At 37.9% G+C, this 17,555-nt stretch overlaps 4 protein-coding genes across 4 annotated transcripts; all 4 read right to left on the reverse strand.

Moving 5' to 3' along the window:
* Positions 1 to 464: 464 nt before the first annotated feature.
* LOC134654130 (uncharacterized) lies at positions 465 to 3,074 on the reverse strand. The gene is made up of 3 exons (XM_063509576.1): positions 2,930 to 3,074; positions 2,404 to 2,697; positions 465 to 866 (listed from the first exon to the last, which is right to left on the reverse strand). The coding sequence occupies exons 1-3, from the start codon at positions 3,036 to 3,038 to the stop codon at positions 649 to 651; spliced, it is 621 nt and encodes a 206-aa protein (XP_063365646.1). The 5' UTR covers positions 3,039 to 3,074; the 3' UTR covers positions 465 to 648.
* Positions 3,075 to 4,798: 1,724 nt separating this feature from the next.
* Positions 4,799 to 10,885, reverse strand: LOC134654347 (mucin-2-like). Its single transcript, XM_063509812.1, has 4 exons — positions 9,476 to 10,885; positions 6,968 to 7,408; positions 5,956 to 6,058; positions 4,799 to 4,995 (listed from the first exon to the last, which is right to left on the reverse strand). Exons 1-4 carry the CDS (start codon positions 10,883 to 10,885, stop codon positions 4,799 to 4,801), a joined length of 2,151 nt encoding a protein of 716 aa, XP_063365882.1.
* A 2,742-nt stretch (positions 10,886 to 13,627) lies between these two features.
* LOC134653838 (uncharacterized) lies at positions 13,628 to 15,761 on the reverse strand. The gene is made up of 3 exons (XM_063509201.1): positions 15,634 to 15,761; positions 14,318 to 14,429; positions 13,628 to 13,856 (listed from the first exon to the last, which is right to left on the reverse strand). Exons 1-3 carry the CDS (start codon positions 15,667 to 15,669, stop codon positions 13,681 to 13,683), a joined length of 324 nt encoding a protein of 107 aa, XP_063365271.1. The 5' UTR covers positions 15,670 to 15,761; the 3' UTR covers positions 13,628 to 13,680.
* On the reverse strand, positions 15,674 to 17,274 carry LOC134654348 (uncharacterized). The gene is made up of 3 exons (XM_063509813.1): positions 17,123 to 17,274; positions 15,724 to 16,574; positions 15,674 to 15,679 (listed from the first exon to the last, which is right to left on the reverse strand). The coding sequence occupies exons 1-3, from the start codon at positions 17,172 to 17,174 to the stop codon at positions 15,674 to 15,676; spliced, it is 909 nt and encodes a 302-aa protein (XP_063365883.1). The 5' UTR covers positions 17,175 to 17,274.
* Between the last annotated feature and the right edge of the window lie 281 nt (positions 17,275 to 17,555).

Below are 17,555 nucleotides of genomic sequence, written 5' to 3' on the forward strand. Positions count from 1 at the left end.
AATATAAATTCGTGTACCTAGAAAAAATCGTGTAGATATACTGTACCTCGAATAGGAAAAATACTTCAAACAAAACATACACGTGTTCAATTTAGCTTTATTAATTTTTCCTTATACTTTGGTAGACTTAGGTAGGTAGGTTTGGTATCTATTCATCTTTGTTTGAAAAAGTAAGCATTGAGAGCCAATGGAATAGTTAGATAGTTAATACTCATAGATGGCTTAGTATTGGTATTATTTGGTATTAGGTATTTACAACAAAATAATATCGTTTGTCATTTAGGTATTTATTGTTTCAAATTGTCATAAAATTGGTCATGATACTGTAATTTGACATCCTAGGAGTTCCGTAACGTTCCGTAATTTCGGTTTTCGGGATGATTGACAATTGACAATCTAAAAAGGAGATCTAGAACTTCTTGCTTTTATATCAAATAAAAAAAGAAATAGTCACTTAGATTTAGATTTGTTCTTCGACAGGCGGACAAGGGAGCTAGGATATTTAGTAACACCTTTCCCTATAGCTATTCATGAATTTCACGCCGCCTATGCACTGACAACTTTCCAAAACATTTTTAATAGCCTACATTTTTGCCAGTCGCAAAACCAAGCTTGTCAGTGTGTAAGTAGTTTCAGACTTTTAATGTCCTACGAGAGTGTATATTTCATGAGCAAAGGTGTTACAAACATAAGCGCCGTCACCAGGTTTGCGGTGAAGTGTCCTGCCCCGTTGCATAGGTCGCCTTCACACTCCCGACAACTTAGCAGGTTAACCAGTTCCTTCTGGGGCTGCACAGCGGTCCTTATTTCGGAGCAGGATCCCCGCTCGGCCATGCAGCCGCGCATGACAAATGGCTCCTTCATATCTGCAAATGAATTCCTTTAGGTAAAAAGATAATTGGCGCTGTAGATGTCCAATTTCATATTTTGAAGGTATACATAGCAGCGGGGGAGGTTTGATAAATGATAGGTGGTCATACGCAAAAAGTGTAGTACATAGACTTAAAAATTAGCGCCATTTACAACAAAGAGTATAATAACTATATATAGTAAATTTACAACAGGATGAGGCACGCCGCGCCGTGATGTATGGACTTTGACACTCTTTATGGATTACGTCTCTTTTGGTATAAATAGATAGTCAAAAGTCAATATAGTATATTGACATTCAGAGACGATTTCAATAAGGCGGTTTGTTTACATAGTTAGCAAGTTCTATAGAATGACACTTTAGGTAGGTACTCGTACGTGAAGGACCACAAGTGTACTATTTGAAGTTCAGAGAGTTTAGGGGCCCGATTCTGATTTTGAAATAGGCATCTATTAGATATCTTTTAGACATCACCAAGATACGATAACGATATGTTTAAGATCTAACTTGTCAAATTTGACATTTGCGCGATTCTGGAGATACTCATGAACGATTTCCACAAGATATGACTTAGTGATCCAATTCACATCGAATAGATATCTAACTCTATCTAACGTAAAAGTGACATTGGTTGCCCGAATTGCGCTGCAAAAGAGGACTAGTTGAAATCTAAACTATAACGTTAGAATGGATCTTGTACGTTGTACGTGTCGTCTCTTGTGAATATCTTGAAGTTCGAATACGGCAATTAGTCGCCGCCTTATATAAATTTTAGATAAGAATAGATAAGATAGCGCATTTGAATCATTGAATGCATAATTTATTTATAATGAAAAAAATATTAGTAGTAATGTCATCTTCTTTTCTGAGTCACTTTTATCTACTTGTTGGTAAGTAGGTTTTATACTGTTTGCCGCAATATTCATCGTGTCTTAAAGTCAAACTTAAGTACTTATTATACCTAGACGTGAATGAGTGGACATTCTATGACGCATCGTACTACTATTTACCACTTCAATAGGTGAATACCCATCATTAATTCTGCACAAAGAAATCAAAATTAGAGTGGGATTTCCCTAAATGTAGGTAGCTATTGTTTGGCGATCGTAAAAGCGAATTAAACGTGATTAATATGATGTAATATCTTCCTGACTAGGAATCATATATGTAGCTGCATGCAGGTGCATGAACTCGGCATGCATGGTAACACTGTTTGCTACGTTAGTATTTTTTTAATACATAATACTTTTGCAACTATACTGTCTCATTTAGAATAGGTACTTTACCGATTAAGATCTAGACATAAGTATAGCAGTATGTCCGGCTAAGTTCTGGAAAGAACTCACTACGTTCACTACAGTGTGTACGGTATAGTATGAATTTTTATATACGACGAGTATCTACTACTTATACGAATCCTTTCGAGCCTTTTGTTCAACCCATGCAATATTATGCATATGGAATAAGCTTCAAAACGTAAAAAAAAACCATGTTTTTTATATAAATGCTACTTTAAAGGAATGAGGACTTACGGTAGTACTTCTCAGTGAACACAACGCATTTCCCATTCTTGAACGGGTCCTGCGAATACGGACAAAACTTCGAAGTGGTCACATTCTTCGCCTGCGGGCAGCCCGAGCACGTGACGCATCGTACCATCTTCTGAGGGAGTGGGTTTACTACGGGCCTTGGTGGGTAGCGAGGGTACATGTTTCCTCCTTGTCCTTGACCTAATCCTTGAGCTGAAGCGTGAGCGGAGGCGGAGGCGCGTTCGGAAGGATCATCTTCGGAAAGATAGCGCTCTTCGTCCGCATCGGATGAATCCGCTGCAAAAAATGAAGGGGGTTATTTACTTCATTGCAAGATCTGTGGACATGATAATTATCTGGATCTCTCTATCTGGTTGTTCCCCCATGACTGTCATGACTGAGCATCGTGATCATCATTGGATCAATTTATATCTTCTCTGTCGTTCTGTTCGTGCTGGTTCGTGTTATGCTATATAAAATTGAATCAAGAACATTTGTTTCGCTTGTTTTCAAATTAATAAACTCTTACCCGTAACGCCACACAATAATACAGCCAATGTGACGGCGAGGACGCTGAACAGTGATAGTCTGGCCATGTTGCTCCGTTTTTCCCAGATGTGGTGCCATGGTGGTTCCATGCAGCTATATAGGCCTGGTTATCGGATTCTCCATGCTTGAGAGCCCCTGAAGCCGGCGCTGGGGTGCAACGGTACGCTTTGGTTGCAAACAATAATTTTGACAAATCAACCGTGGTTACTAAGCATTACTTAGAATGGCCGAGTACATTACGGACATGCCCTTGAGTTTATTTGCAATGTACTAACGGTAAGGTATGAAGTCTAGTTGTAGGCAAATGATTTATTGAGATCAAAAATTTAATATAAAATCCGTGAGTACAATATCATTCCATTAGAGGCATTCGAGTAATTTATAGGCTATTTTATATTTGCCTATCTCGGCCTAATCCATTGTACAGGTAAGTATTTCATAAATCTGATAATAAATTTAATAACGGCCTGCAAATACTTAACCTTTGGAATGGCTGCGCATAAAATGTAGGTACCTAATACATTACAAGAAGGAATGTCCTACATTTTCCCTTCTTGGGAGATATTGCAATCTCAGGAGTCATTCCTTCATTGGTTTTTGATGCATTTAGTTTTCTTTCTACTCCCATTGAAAGGGTCGCGGCCACTGGTTTTATACTTTTGCAGTAGGTATCAAGCTAATCAAATATTTTTAAAGATAAAATTATTGAATTGAAATAGGTAATGCCATTGACTGAATTTCGGATTGTAGATGTATGTAGGCTTCCTTTTTATTGCGTTCTACTTAACTGTACTTAACAATAAACAACGACTGATTTTTTTAAACTATTTTCTCATTGAGGTACATGACTAGAAACATATATACACACCTAATTCTATTCCACGGATCCTTAAGGCTTAATGGCCTGAAGTACTTATTACTACGATTACTCAATTAGTGCACCATTATCTGATAATTGTGTTGTCACTCATACAAAAATACATTTTCTTGAAGTACTTACTCTATCATTGGAGTGCTGTGCAAGCGTAGGTACATGTCCTGAAAGGGCGGTGATCTTTTGTGCAGAACTAAACACAATGTAAAAGATAAATACTTGAACATTGTTGTTTAAAAGCAAAATGATGTCGCGAAAAGAGACAAACGTTATCATTTTGTATAAAATATATTTATTACTTAGGTACCTACATTTTATAAGTTAGATTTATTTCATAGATATTATTTCATAGACATTTTTTCGTATTTACAACTTACATCCATTATTTTACATTTTATCTAAAACACATTCAAAAACGAAACTATCAACATAACATATATACAGCGAGCTGCAAAAGTGCATGCTCAATTTATGAATGAAATGAATTTAAACTCAAACCAAACGATTAGCTTAAGATATCCCCATACAAAGATGTACCAATTGTGCTAAGCAAATAGTTTATTTGACTGTACACTTGTACAAAACTATTTGCTTACCCAGCCGCAAAATTGCATGACCACTTCATAAACATCATTTTACATTGAATCACATTGTCATGAAATTAGGTACTTTCATTGCATAACTATAGACAAAATAAAAGGAACTGAAGTGTCAAAGATTTATGATTTCGTTCTTAACATCTTACAGGACGTAACTCTAATTAACTTAATAAATAAACTATAATTATGTTCATTAGAGGTATCATTTGTACCAATAAATACATGCACACTTTTAAACACTATCGCCCCGGTATCGGTAATTCATGACATAGAGTCAGACTCAGACTATGCAAAGTTTTTATGTTAAGTGCTACGACGAGTTTCTGACTGCCAAGTTTGTGTATAATTAGCGTGGTCAGTCGACATACTGTATTATTTATACATTAATGATTAACCCTAAGATTAAAGGTACTAAAGTGAGGGTAGCTGCCGCCGCGGAGTTGCATAGATCGCCGTCGCAAACCGAACAGTGAACGAGGTCCACATCATCTCGCCCGATGGCTTCGTGGCAACGGGCCGTTGCGTTTTCCGATTCGTATGAACAGCCCCTGACTACATTTTCTTCACCATTTTCTGTAAATAAGTAAAACGTTGTCTTAGGTGGATAATTAGATATGGTCTAGGAACTCAATTTCAGTACCATTTCGTACATTGTCACAGTGATAATAGTATGAGGTCGACTTTCATATTGTCACTAACAGATTCGAAATGGTACTAGTTTACTAAAATTAAATCATTTTACTCTACATTGAAGTACTGTAATGTCTGTAATGAATAGAATCAGGCGTTACTTTGCTTTATTTTGATTTTAATTGAAGTATTGTACTTAATAATATTTTGAAGAAGCAACAAATAAAAGTAATTACTTATATGTGCTTTGAACTGAAAAACTGGAAGGCATTCAGAATTAGACAAAGTAGACTGACAACAGCCACTATTTTGAAAGTCTGAAAATAATAACAACTTTCAGTCATCAAAACTACTTCATTTATTATATTACCTATGTATTACGCGAAAATTTCAGTTAGTTAATGTTAATACATGCCTGATAACGTCTGTTTTATAGTACCTATTACAAGACTTTACGAACTATGTAAGAGGATAAAAAATCGAATGTACACCAGCAGCGACATTACATGGACACTTTATCAATGAATTCGTTAATAAAGTGTCCATGTAATTTTGCAGCTCGCACTGTACGTAAACAGAAAGACTTTGTCAGGCTTTATTTCTTAGTGTACAAATATTTGACTTCTCTTACCTTTTTTTTTAATTTTAACAAGCAGAAACGTCTGCGATCGATGCTATTAGGTATGCTTAGAATAAATTTTAAAAGTGGAAAAATTACTGTCTTGGGTGAGACATGAACTCACGGCCTCTGGATCGATACTCCAGCGCGAAAGCGAAAGATTTGCTGGCTATGGATGAGGTCTTGGTAGCTCAGATGGCAGAGCGCTGGAGTATCGATCCAGAGGCCGTGAGTTCAAGTCTCACCCAAGACAGTAATTTTCCCACTTTTAAATTTTCTCTTACCTTCCATGTAACTTGTGACAACGCATCGCACTTGCACGTCATCTCTATTTTGCTTGATACTTCTGTAGAATCGGCTCTTTACACTGCCGGCGAGGTCAGATGCCTGCTAAAATATTTAATATATTAATTAAAAAATACATATTCGTCATAATTATTGTCATTTTAATTGCCAATGGTAGATGGCGATGGATTTGCTGCTACTTTAAAACGTACTTGCTGTAGGTAATGTAATTTTCTGATAGTATTATTATTTACAGTACATAATGGTGCTAATTTACTGCCCTTGTGCGGTAACTGGCACAATATGCATAAGTATGTCGAAAATTTAAAGGGCCATATGTACTGTAAATAATAATAGGCCTTTACCATCTGTGTCAGATGTTTAAGCAGCATCCCGGTTACGACACTTGTGTTCGTGGCTGTAAAGCCCTATACGAGAGAGGATCCCTCGACCACACACGCAGCAGGTGTATGCTCCCCCAGGTGGGCGGGGGTTGGAGGCCTGCTCGTGGCGCCTCATGCGTTTTTCTTTTAATAAGGAAAACCAGGCATCGTCGTGCTTGGATTGACCATCATGAATAGCACGACGCCACATGGGTCGGTCTTCGGCCAGTTTCTGCCATTGGTTGCATGAGATGTTAAAAGCAACCATGTCACGTTTCGCGCAATCTTTAAAGCGCAGTATTGGCCGCCCGACCGGTCTTTTTGCATCCGCAACCTCTCCTAGCAAGATTTGGCGTGGCAAACGAGTCCGTTCCATTCGATACACATGTCCAAGCCACCTCAATCGTCTCTTCTTCAGTGTGGCTGTGATACTGGGGAGCTGTGCCTCGCTTAGAACAGACTCATTTGTCACGCGATCCCTCCATGTGATGCCAAGTATGCCCCGCAGACAGCGCATATGAAAGGTGTTCAGCCGGCGTTCTTGTTTTGCGTAAGTCGTCCAGGATTCTGCTCCATACAGAAGTGTGCTCTGGACACATGCTTGGTAAATAAGCATTTTCGTTTTTACCGTGAGATGTTTGTTGTCCCAAGCCCTTGCACGGAGCCTCCCGAACGTAGTGGCTGCTCTGCCGATGCGGGAGTCGATCTCTGCGTCAAGCGAGAGATTGCTCGACACAAGCGAACCAAGGTAGCAAAACTTGCTGACCACCTCGAGAGGTGCGCCGTTAAGCGTGATCGTTGGCTGTTCTGAACATCCTTGCGCTAGTATGGTGGTTTTCTTGGCATTAATGGACATGGAAAATAGGTCACAAGCTCTTGAAAATTTATCCATGATGGCCTGCAGCTGAGACTGACTGTGAGCGACGAAAGCAGCATCGTCAGCAAAGAGAAGGCTGTCTGCATATAAGTCCTCCCTATAACGCTTGGACTTAAGCCTCGTTAGGTTGTACATCTGACCATCGGATCTTGTGTAAAGGTGTATGCCCTGTAGATCGTTTCCAAAAGCAACCTTCAAGAGTACAGAAAAGAATATTCCAAAGAGAGTAGGTGCCAATACACAACCTTGTCGAACACCTCGGCATACGTCGAAGGGAGCAGATGTTTCGCCATTGTAAAGGATTGTGGCTTCCATACCCTCGTGGAATGATTGTACTATCTTCAGGAGCTTTGGAGGGCAACCGATACTGCCAAGAACCGAGTATAGCCCCTCTCGGCTCACAGTGTCAAAAGCCTTATTGAGGTCGACAAAAGCTACGACAAGAGGACTGCTTTGCTCCCTACACTTTTCCTGTAACTGTCTCAGTGAAAATATCATATCGACAGTTGACCGTTGGGCCCGAAACGTTGTACAATACACGTGCGAATCGCAACTCGTGTCGATTTAAAACACTCCCTTCGGTCGTTTATCAATTTATCGCCAATCGTTGCGAATTTCCTACTTTTTTCACTTGTATCGTAATGTACTATTATAATATTTATAATATAGGTAAGTACAAGTAAGTTTGGCCCATGGTGAATGAAAACATTTACCTACTTGCATACAAACTCGTGCATCTTCTAATAGGTATAACCAATAACGCTGACATCGTAGTAACCTACCGAATAATGCAACTCATGTTTGGCATTTAGCACTATCAATACTATATAATAAATATTTGCGATAATGATAAATATTTTTTCTAACTACTGTTATCTTTCATTTATACATTTAAGAATACTAGGTAATAAGAACATACATAATAGAATAGATTTGAAGAAAAGTCTATACCTACCTATTGTCTTTTCCTCATGACATCACTTGTGCTAATGGGTAAAACGTTACTGCAAATTAATTAATTCAGTTTCAAACTGAGTATATTGCTGCCAACTTACAAAATATTTATTAGGACTAGGTTTAATAGTAAAAAACAATTGCTTCATAAGTCAGAAACGCGCATGTGACACCCTCAATATAGCAACATCTATAGACTACGAAGACCACTAAACTTAGCGTCCAAAATCGAGACTAGCTAGGACCAAAATCGAGAAAAAACTGTCCAAAAATTTAATTTAGCAAGGAGCAAGTACTAGGGTAAAGGATGACTCACGTTAGACCGGGCCGTGTCCGGGCCGGAGCTTCCGGCGCTTCGTTTTCTAATTCACGCCACTCGCCTTTTTTGACCCTTCTTATACAACGGTTGCATAAAATACTATCATAATTTCGTCCAATCTACATCTGTGATAATAATCCACCACAGGCTACGTCAAAAAGATAAAATCCGCAACGAGTTTAGTCCAAAAAATATAACTTTACCTACCTACTATAATTACTAGATAGTAGACAACGATAGCTCAGTTGTTATTTCACCTATAGGTAAGTTATAAAGATAAAAAAAAAATATCGGATGAATATATTGATAATCGAAAAAGGAAATGATAATGATAATATAGGTACCTTCAAAGTATAATTACATTGATATCTATATTATCTATGAGTATGACAAATTCAACTTGTGACATGACAATGAATCGGGCCATTGCTGATTTACAATCATTGAAATGAGACAGGGCACAAGGGTCGTAAGGAAGGCTCGTAATAACTATATTTGTTAGAAAGAGACGCAAAAGCCATCACAGGTTAAGTCTTTTATATGTCGTGGCCAGATTTTAGAATTGATGTGGCAATAATTTCATAAAATGATCGATTGGTGACATGACCATCATCATGAAAAAGGTTTGAGACAACGGCACGTGGAGGATAAGGAGGAATGCCGAAATCGAGGAGTTGGTGGCCGGGCCCAACATCATCGGCGAAACGAAATTCCACAGACTTCGCTGGTTCGGTCACCTATTGAGAATGGGAGAGGACCGAGCTGCCAAGAGGGCGTACCTGGGAAGACCGACTGGTGGCCGCCCGGTAGGTCGGCCCAGATACCGGTCGGGAGGCAGTGTGGAAGCGGATCTGCGTCAGCTTCAAGCCGATAATTGGCAGGAAATGGCGCAGGATCGGGAAAAGTGGTGTGCTCTCGTTTCAGAGGCCAAGATCCTCTTTGGGTCGCTGAGCCGTAATAGTTAGTTAGTTATGTTTTAAAATTACCTGTGTTGTAGTCGTGGTAGTTTCTGCGGTTGTGGTAGTAGTAAGCTCTATTGTTGTATTTGTGGTCTCAGTTGTAGTAGTAGCTTCGGTAGTTGTATTTGTAGGTTCTGTAGTTGTGTTTGTTGCTTCTGTTGTCGTAGTCGGTTCCGTAGTTGTGGCTTCAGTGGTCGTATTTGTAGTCGTGGCCTCTGTGGTTGTGCTTGTAGTCGTAGTTGGTTCCGTAGTTGTGGTTGTAGCTTCTGTAGTAGTATTTGTAGTCGTGGCCTCTGTGGTTGTGCTTGTAGTCGTAGTCGTAGTTGGTTCCGTAGTTGTGGTTGTAGCTTCAGTAGTCGTATTTGTAGTCGTGGCCTCTGTAGTTGTGCTTGTAGTCGTAGGTTCTGTTGTCGTAGTCGTAGTCGGTTCCGTAGTTGTGGTTGTAGCTTCTGTAGTAGTATTTGTAGTCGTGGCCTCTGTGGTCGTGCTTGTAGTCGTAGGTTCTGTTGTCGTAGTTGTGGCTTCAGTAGTTGTGGCTGTAGCTTCAGTAGTCGTATTTGTAGTTGTGGCCTCTGTAGTTGTGCTTGTAGTCGTAGGTTCTGTTGTCGTAGTCGTAGTTGGTTCCGTAGTTGTGGTTGTAGATTCTGTAGTAGTATTTGTAGTCGTGGCCTCTGTGGTTGTGCTTGTAGTCGTAGGTTCTGTTGTCGTAGTTGTGGCGTCAGTAGTTGTGGTTGTAGCTTCAGTAGTCGTATTTGTAGTCGTGGCCTCTGTGGTTGTGCTTGTAGTCGTAGGTTCTGTTGTCGTAGTTGGTTCCGTAGTTGTGGTTGTAGCTTCTGTAGTAGTATTTGTAGTCGTGGCCTCTGTGGTTGTGCTTGTAGTCGTAGGTTCTGTTGTCGTAGTTGTGGTTGTAGTCGTAGCATCTGTGGTTGTGCTTGTAGTCGTAGGTTCTGTTGTCGTAGTTGGTTCCGTAATTGTGGTTGTAGCTTCTGTAGTAGTATTTGTAGTCGTGGCCTCTGTAGTTGTGCTTGTAGTCGTAGGTTCTGTTGTCGTTGTTGTGGCTTCAGTGGTTGTGTTAGTAGAAGGATCCGTAGTTGTAGTCGTAGCTTCAGTAGTAGTTGTAGTTGTAGTTGCAGTGGTTGTAGTCGTAGATTCGGTTGTCGTATTTGTAGGTGCAACTGTTGTGGTAGTAGCTTCGGTAGTTGTATTTGTAGGTTCTGTAGTTGTAGTTGTTGCTGCGGTTGTCGTTGTTGTAGTAGTGGGTTCTGTAGTTGTGTTTGTGGCCACGGGTGTTGTTGAAGCTTCAGTTGTAGTCTGAGGTTCCGTAACTGTAGGCACCGTGGTTGTTGGACTTGGTGGTTCGCATGTTTGAATTTGGTCCTGTGTTACCTCTTTACAATTTTGACAAACGAAGCACTGTAGGGCGCCGGCTGAAAACATTGCATAATGTAAAAAAATGTTTTTTTTTTACTTTAAATAAATTGGATAGGTACTTGACTGTAATTTTTTTTAATATCTTAGTACCTACTTACATTGATTTAAATCATACATTCGTTTTACTATTCTACTTATATAAATTATAAAATGAATGTTTTGATTTTCACGAAATTGTCTTAATTTTTTTACAATATATAACATTCTAAACTTTCACGTTTTGAACACAAATTAAAATATATTTAAAAACGGGTCTATCGTGAATTTATTTTGCTACCTTTATTTTCGACAATTTCGACTTTTGCACAGGTTTACAAACTTTAAATCATCAATTCAATAATCATTGTCTAATTCAATAATTAAGTTCTTATATAGTATGTAATTTGTTTATTACTTGTACAAAATTATTGGGAAAAATAAATTTGATTATTTAAAAGCAGTACAAAAACACCAGAAGAAAACCACAAATAAAAAATTTCGCGCCTTCCATTTTCACGCGTAAATGTGCAATGCGCAAGCGAGTCGGATGATCCTATTACAAACGGACAGGGAACTCCTATTATAAACTCATACTTGTGTTATCTATCTACGACAATTTTTGATATCGAGAATTCACAGATTACTTAAGTCTAGACGTGTCACAACTTACGAAGCCGCACAATTTCTGCGATAGCAAAAGATGCACTGTTTCGCCTGAATGCCCCTCTGTTTCGGGGTTTTTTGGCCTTGACTTTGTTGTTTCTTCGACTATGATGTTAAAAGCAGTAGTTTCCTCTTTTATCAATGATACAATCTGTTAACCGTGATTTTGATGTAAGTTCCTCAGTATTGAAAATCATTCAAGTGGGACGACTAGCGTGACTAAATATGTAATTGATTGATATAATGATCTGCTACAGAAACAATTAACAACATTTTTTGACAATTTTTCAATAAATTATTAATATATTATTTAAAAAAATGTGTGAAATTATATTTCATTTTAAGTAATATTTTTTACACAAATCAACTAAGTTTCACTAGTACGCCGCTTGTATATGAGCACTACACGACAATATATATATTTATGTGATTATTGTGAAATCATTTAAGACGGAACAAAATAAATATATCTGTTCATATAAACATGCATGTTAAACGTCGGAATCAAATTCCGGTGCTTCGGGTGCTTACATAGACGGTTACCTGACACTGACACTAAATAATTATCAGAGCCCGTACCTTGAGTAATTTATTTTCTTAACATCTCGTTCGCACTAATATGCGAGTACGAGCGAGATGTATAGAAAGTAAATTACGTTCTCGATGGCGTTTATGTCAGTGTCAAACTGATAGTAGCCGTAGAGTAGAAGAGTTCTAAAGTAGATACATGTGCCTCAAAATGTGTCCCGTTTTAGTTAATAATAAACCATAAGGATATATCATGTCTATCACCTCCCTTGCGTTAGAGTTAGACCAAGAAAAGTCTGCAGCGATTTTGATAGCCTACGCAGTGAAAGTGTTATTTACACGTCATAAATTCGTAGAAGTTTGACGTTTAAAATGACACTTGCACTGCGTGGGGTTTCAAAATCGCTGCAGACTTTTCGCGGTCTGACTCTATCTGCCTTTTGCTACGATTCACTAAGAGAGCTGGGGCCAGTCGACGACCTAATCTCATAAATTTGCCCAGGAACTACTTAACTATCCCCCTTTTTTTTTATTGTCGAGGTGGGAATGCTGTTACGCATCGTCCCCCTGGCCCCGACGTAGGTCCATAATGGGGGGTATGTGGGACTCTCACCTCCCAGCTCTTTTCAGTTGTGAAAAGAGGGGAGGAGCCTACCCACTAAACCCACACCGGCGTTTCCCACAATATGTCGTTTGGGGAGGCGTCCTGGGATCGCGAACATTCTACCAAGACGCCCCCTAACCCACTACCACTTAGGTATTAGGCTTCGTTTATCCCGTTTTCCTTCACCGAAAATCTTACCCAGCTAAACCTAAACGAATTAATTTTTATTTTAACACAAAACAAGCTGAAATAAATACTATTCCTATATATAAAACATATTTCCGAGTTCTTTACTGATACGAATGAATGGACAAACTGAAAAAACGTCCTTACGATTGCACCAATATTTCCGTAATTTCGTAAAAGTACGCAAAGGCTCTATAAATAATACAATTCATTGCCACATTTTCCTGTGTATCGTTATACTTAAGTAATAAATATTTCAGTAATAAATTTAAGAGTTATTGTTCTAGTGTTAGTTTTTCTTACTGACTTAGACGGCGATACTCTAATTATATAATCTGTGTCCTAGGTACTTAACCGACATTTGTTATTACTCATCAAGACTGCAACTGACTGGAGGATAATGCAATTAAATACTACATAATAGCTGTTGCCCGCGACTTTGTAATCGTGGATTTGAATGTTGGTAGTTATGTATTCTACATGAGCTCAACATTGGGCAGCAAAAGATTAGCAATTCAATATTTTTTATACCTATTTTACAACACATGAAATATGTCCGTCGCAACCTACGAAGTTTGAAAGCCCCTAACAGATTTAAGAGAAGAAGAATTTTCCAAAGCCCTAAATTTTATTTTTCTTCTAGTCCAATGTAATGCCCTTTAAGTAGGTACCTCGTTTGATGTCCCTTTAGTAAGTTTGAAATAATATGAGACTGTAGTGTTTCAAAGAAACTTGCCTCTCCCTAAGAGAAAGGAGCGGATGTTTTCATTTTTTTCAGATCAAATAAATGAAATAAATAAATAGCATTTATTGTAACAGCAGCGCACAATAAAAAAAAGTATCAAATGAAGTACAGACTAAACATTAAAAGGATGGATGCTCGTATGATGGCAGCACCGTTGCACTGATGGGTATCGCAGATCTTACAGTCACCTCCGAAGCCCAAATTAGTGCACAAAGTTTTTTCGTCTGCTTCCTTGATAGCACATCCTCTTTTCACGATCTCCGTTTCATTTACTGAAATGGCAAAATAACAGTGATATTTAATTTTCTAAACATGGTCTCAAAGAGTTTGTTTCATCGCGAGGAAACCGGACTAATCCCAACAGGGCCTAGTTTACCCTCTGGGTTGGAAGGTCAGATGGCAGTCGCTTTCGTAAAGCGGAAACCAGGCTCCCATGAGCCGTGGCAAAAATGCCGGGTAACGCGAGGAAGATGGTCTCAAGAGTTTATTTGGAATCTAAAATTCAATAAAAATTTCCAGAGTGAACTACTTCTCTCTCTCTCATTTCTCTCGTGTAAGTATATTTGAAATCTTTAACGATTACCACAAGCATTAGCAAGTACGAGAGAACATACAAAAAAAAACACAAAACGATTCTTACGACACTTACACACGTTTAGGCCATACAAATAATTTATTTCTATTATCTGAGTTAGGGCTTAATCGTTCCCACGATACAGAAGTTCGTACTTACTTTTATACTTATCCACGAAGCAAACGTACTTGACGATTTCCTTTGACAGGCCCAGTCCTCTCAAAGTATATCTTTTCGATCGTTGATGGGTCAAGCAGTCACATTTTTCTCCCTGCAAGAATTACATCTGTGTCATTACTTATAAGTATATTGACGATGGTTGTATGATGGTTGTAAATTGATAAATTGATAATAGGATAACATTTGGTTCATGCAAAATTATGTGAAAATACGATTGAGGACACTTTTAGGTAAATTATTAATTTATAGAATGTACCTAATCGATTTGTAACATAACTCATTTTTTTCACTCGATTTATCAATAACTCTATTACTACGACTCTATTACCGAATAAAGAAGTACGAGTAAGTGCTCAGTACCTTGAAATTCGTAATAAAATGTTTAGATGATTTGAATGATTTTTTCTTCTTCTGATCTTTCCACTAAACGGAATGTTTGAGGTTAAGTTAGGTAAGTTTGCTTTTAATACAAAATAAATGAGTTTAGTCGTTATTGATGGATGAGTATAGTATGGCGATGACGTTCTTTAGATATCAACTGCGGCGAACCCTATCGTCACAAATTCTAATATCGATTATCTGATTCACGTAGACAACATTTGTATTTAAATTACCTACCCAATTTGTGCTTGAACTAGACGGTTGGCTAGACAAGTAATTGCAGTACCATCGTTCAAAAATCATTGCAATTAATCGATTGAACTCTCATTATACTATTTTGGTTAATCAATTTTGAAGGAGGTTCTATTTTCTGAGATATTTGTGTTTTTTAATGTTTGTAAAGTCTTTTTTGCTCGAATGTGTTGTCGTCCCCATGGCCAATGTACTTAAAAAAAATAACGGCATATGTAATTTGGGCATTCATATAGTAACAAGTATTGCTCTCGGAAAATACCATTTCGTGACTGCTGATGAAGACTATAATGACGGTGTATTAAAAAATATTTTTCATTGGTTCCATGGTCTGGTCAGGATAATTATGATAGAATCCTCGAAAAATTATGAAAACATATTGTTAAATATTAAAAGCACATGTAATTAGGGCATTTTAAAAGTAACTCGTATTGCCCTAAAATATAAAGCACCATTTGGTGAAGTGGGCCTTTGGTGACTGCGGCTGGAGACCGTAAAATTATGTCATTTTAAATTATGAAACGAAGTCGGTTCTAATTCTTTTATCGCATAAACTATTTATTACCCCTTGATCCGAAGTCAATATTCAAGCTACGTAATAAATGTAATCAACAGAAATAAATTCCAACATTAGTACTAGGAATAACCAAATTATTACTTACGCTTTTGCACGCACAAGCTTCTGATGAGGACTGCATTCTCCTAGAACTGTATATCACGTTTGCTTCTTTTTTAGGACTTATATTATTTACTGTAGACTCCGGATAAATTGCGACAGCTATAGTAGATATCTTTGGTGCAGGTTCTGTCGTGAATGTTGCTATAGGTTCAGCCAATGACAGTGTTGGAATATTTTGTGTTATAGATTCCATATTCTGTTCGGTTAAAGTAGGTAATATTGTAAACGTCTGTGGTTCTGTTACAGGAAAACTTGCAAGAGGCACTGCCGTTGTTGTAGGGAACGTAGAAATAAATGAAACTATGTTGTCTGTTAGACCAAGATCTTTTGTTGTTATGGAACTGATTATGGGTTCGGATACTGTTTCTTTAAGTGTTGTGTGTGCCACAGAAGTCGTTGTAGAACTTGTTGTAGGGTCTGCTATGGTTGTTGTAGTCAGTAATGTTGACGTGATTGCAGCCTCTGTGGGTGTTGTGATTTGTTGAGATTCTGTGCCGGTGCTTGGAAAACCAGAAATGGTTATTGTTGTGACTGTAGAAGAGGTTATATCATCTGCGGGGCTTATCATTGGAATATTTGTAGTTTCCAATGCAGCTGTTGAGGATGCTACTGTAGGAGTTGTAGATTCTGTGGAAGTAGGTCTTGTTTTTGTCGTAGTAGCAACTTCTGTCGTTGTCGTGGACGTAATTATAGCTTCTGTAGGAATTGTTGAGGAAATAGTCGTAAATTCCGGTATAGTTTCTGTTGTAAGTTTAAGTGTGGTTGATGTAGAAGGGGTTGGAAGTTTTGTCGTCACTGTTGTCGTGGCTGGAGATTCCGTTGTCGTAGTTGATGGCTCAGAAATTGTAGTAGGCCCACAAGTTTGTATTTCATCTAGTTTGGCTTTCGGGCAGTTATCACAGATGTAGCATTCTAAACATTGCACTGAAAAATAAGTTTATGGTACAATATACGTGAAAATGTGTATTTCCGGACTGATAGTTTACATACTTTAGATAGTTTAGATTAACAAAGTCTGTATTGAGGGACAGCCTATTTTTTGCCAGTGCTTCGCGCTCTTACTCACAAGGTTAGGTATGTATGCTAAAACAGACTTTCTTCCTGATTATAACCTAAGACATTTGTATTGACACTCTTTGGAAATACAGAAAGGGCCCGAATAACCCAAGCAATTTTAACCAAAGATCCCGATTGCTCCAGAAGTTCCAACCACGAGCTATCGTATATCATTTCTTTTATTTGCGGTGTTATTATTATTTTATTTTGCAAAAACTTAGTCACAAAATCTACTGCAGCCTAAGGCACCGTTTACATAAAAGTTACAGAGCAAATTTAATTTATTTGATATTTTAACATGATTTACTCATATTCACTACACATCCAAGTAGAGTGATTTGGGTCCATCCTGTATATGTCGTACTTGAACATAGATTAAAAATACTGTAACGTTAATATTTTCAACACTTACTGACCTTCCATTAAAGCACTACACAAAAAAAGAAACACACACAAGGATTTCTCCATATTGACGTTATCCGTTGGACTATTTGGTCCGACTAATGGAGAGTAATTATCGTCCAGTTGATATATATGTTAACTGGTCAGATTATTTTTTATATAATGGACAATTACGAGATGACCAGCGTCAAAGGGTTTTGAACGGATGAATCACAACAATACATCACAATTAACAATAACCTATTACAGTTTATTTATTATTTTGTTGATATGGGCTAAAGGGAAAATGGTGGAAAAACGCAACAATGTGGTAACTTGGTAAGATTTTATTTCTTAGCGATAAGAGTATTTTATCAAAGTATTTAATGTCATAGGATTTTTCTCTTACATGTTAATGATACCAAGAGCTATGGTAGGTGACTGAAATCAAACTTCATCATACAATTA

Source organism: Cydia amplana, chromosome 14 (assembly GCF_948474715.1).
Source record: "Cydia amplana chromosome 14, ilCydAmpl1.1, whole genome shotgun sequence".
Lineage (NCBI taxonomy): Eukaryota > Metazoa > Arthropoda > Insecta > Lepidoptera > Tortricidae > Cydia > Cydia amplana.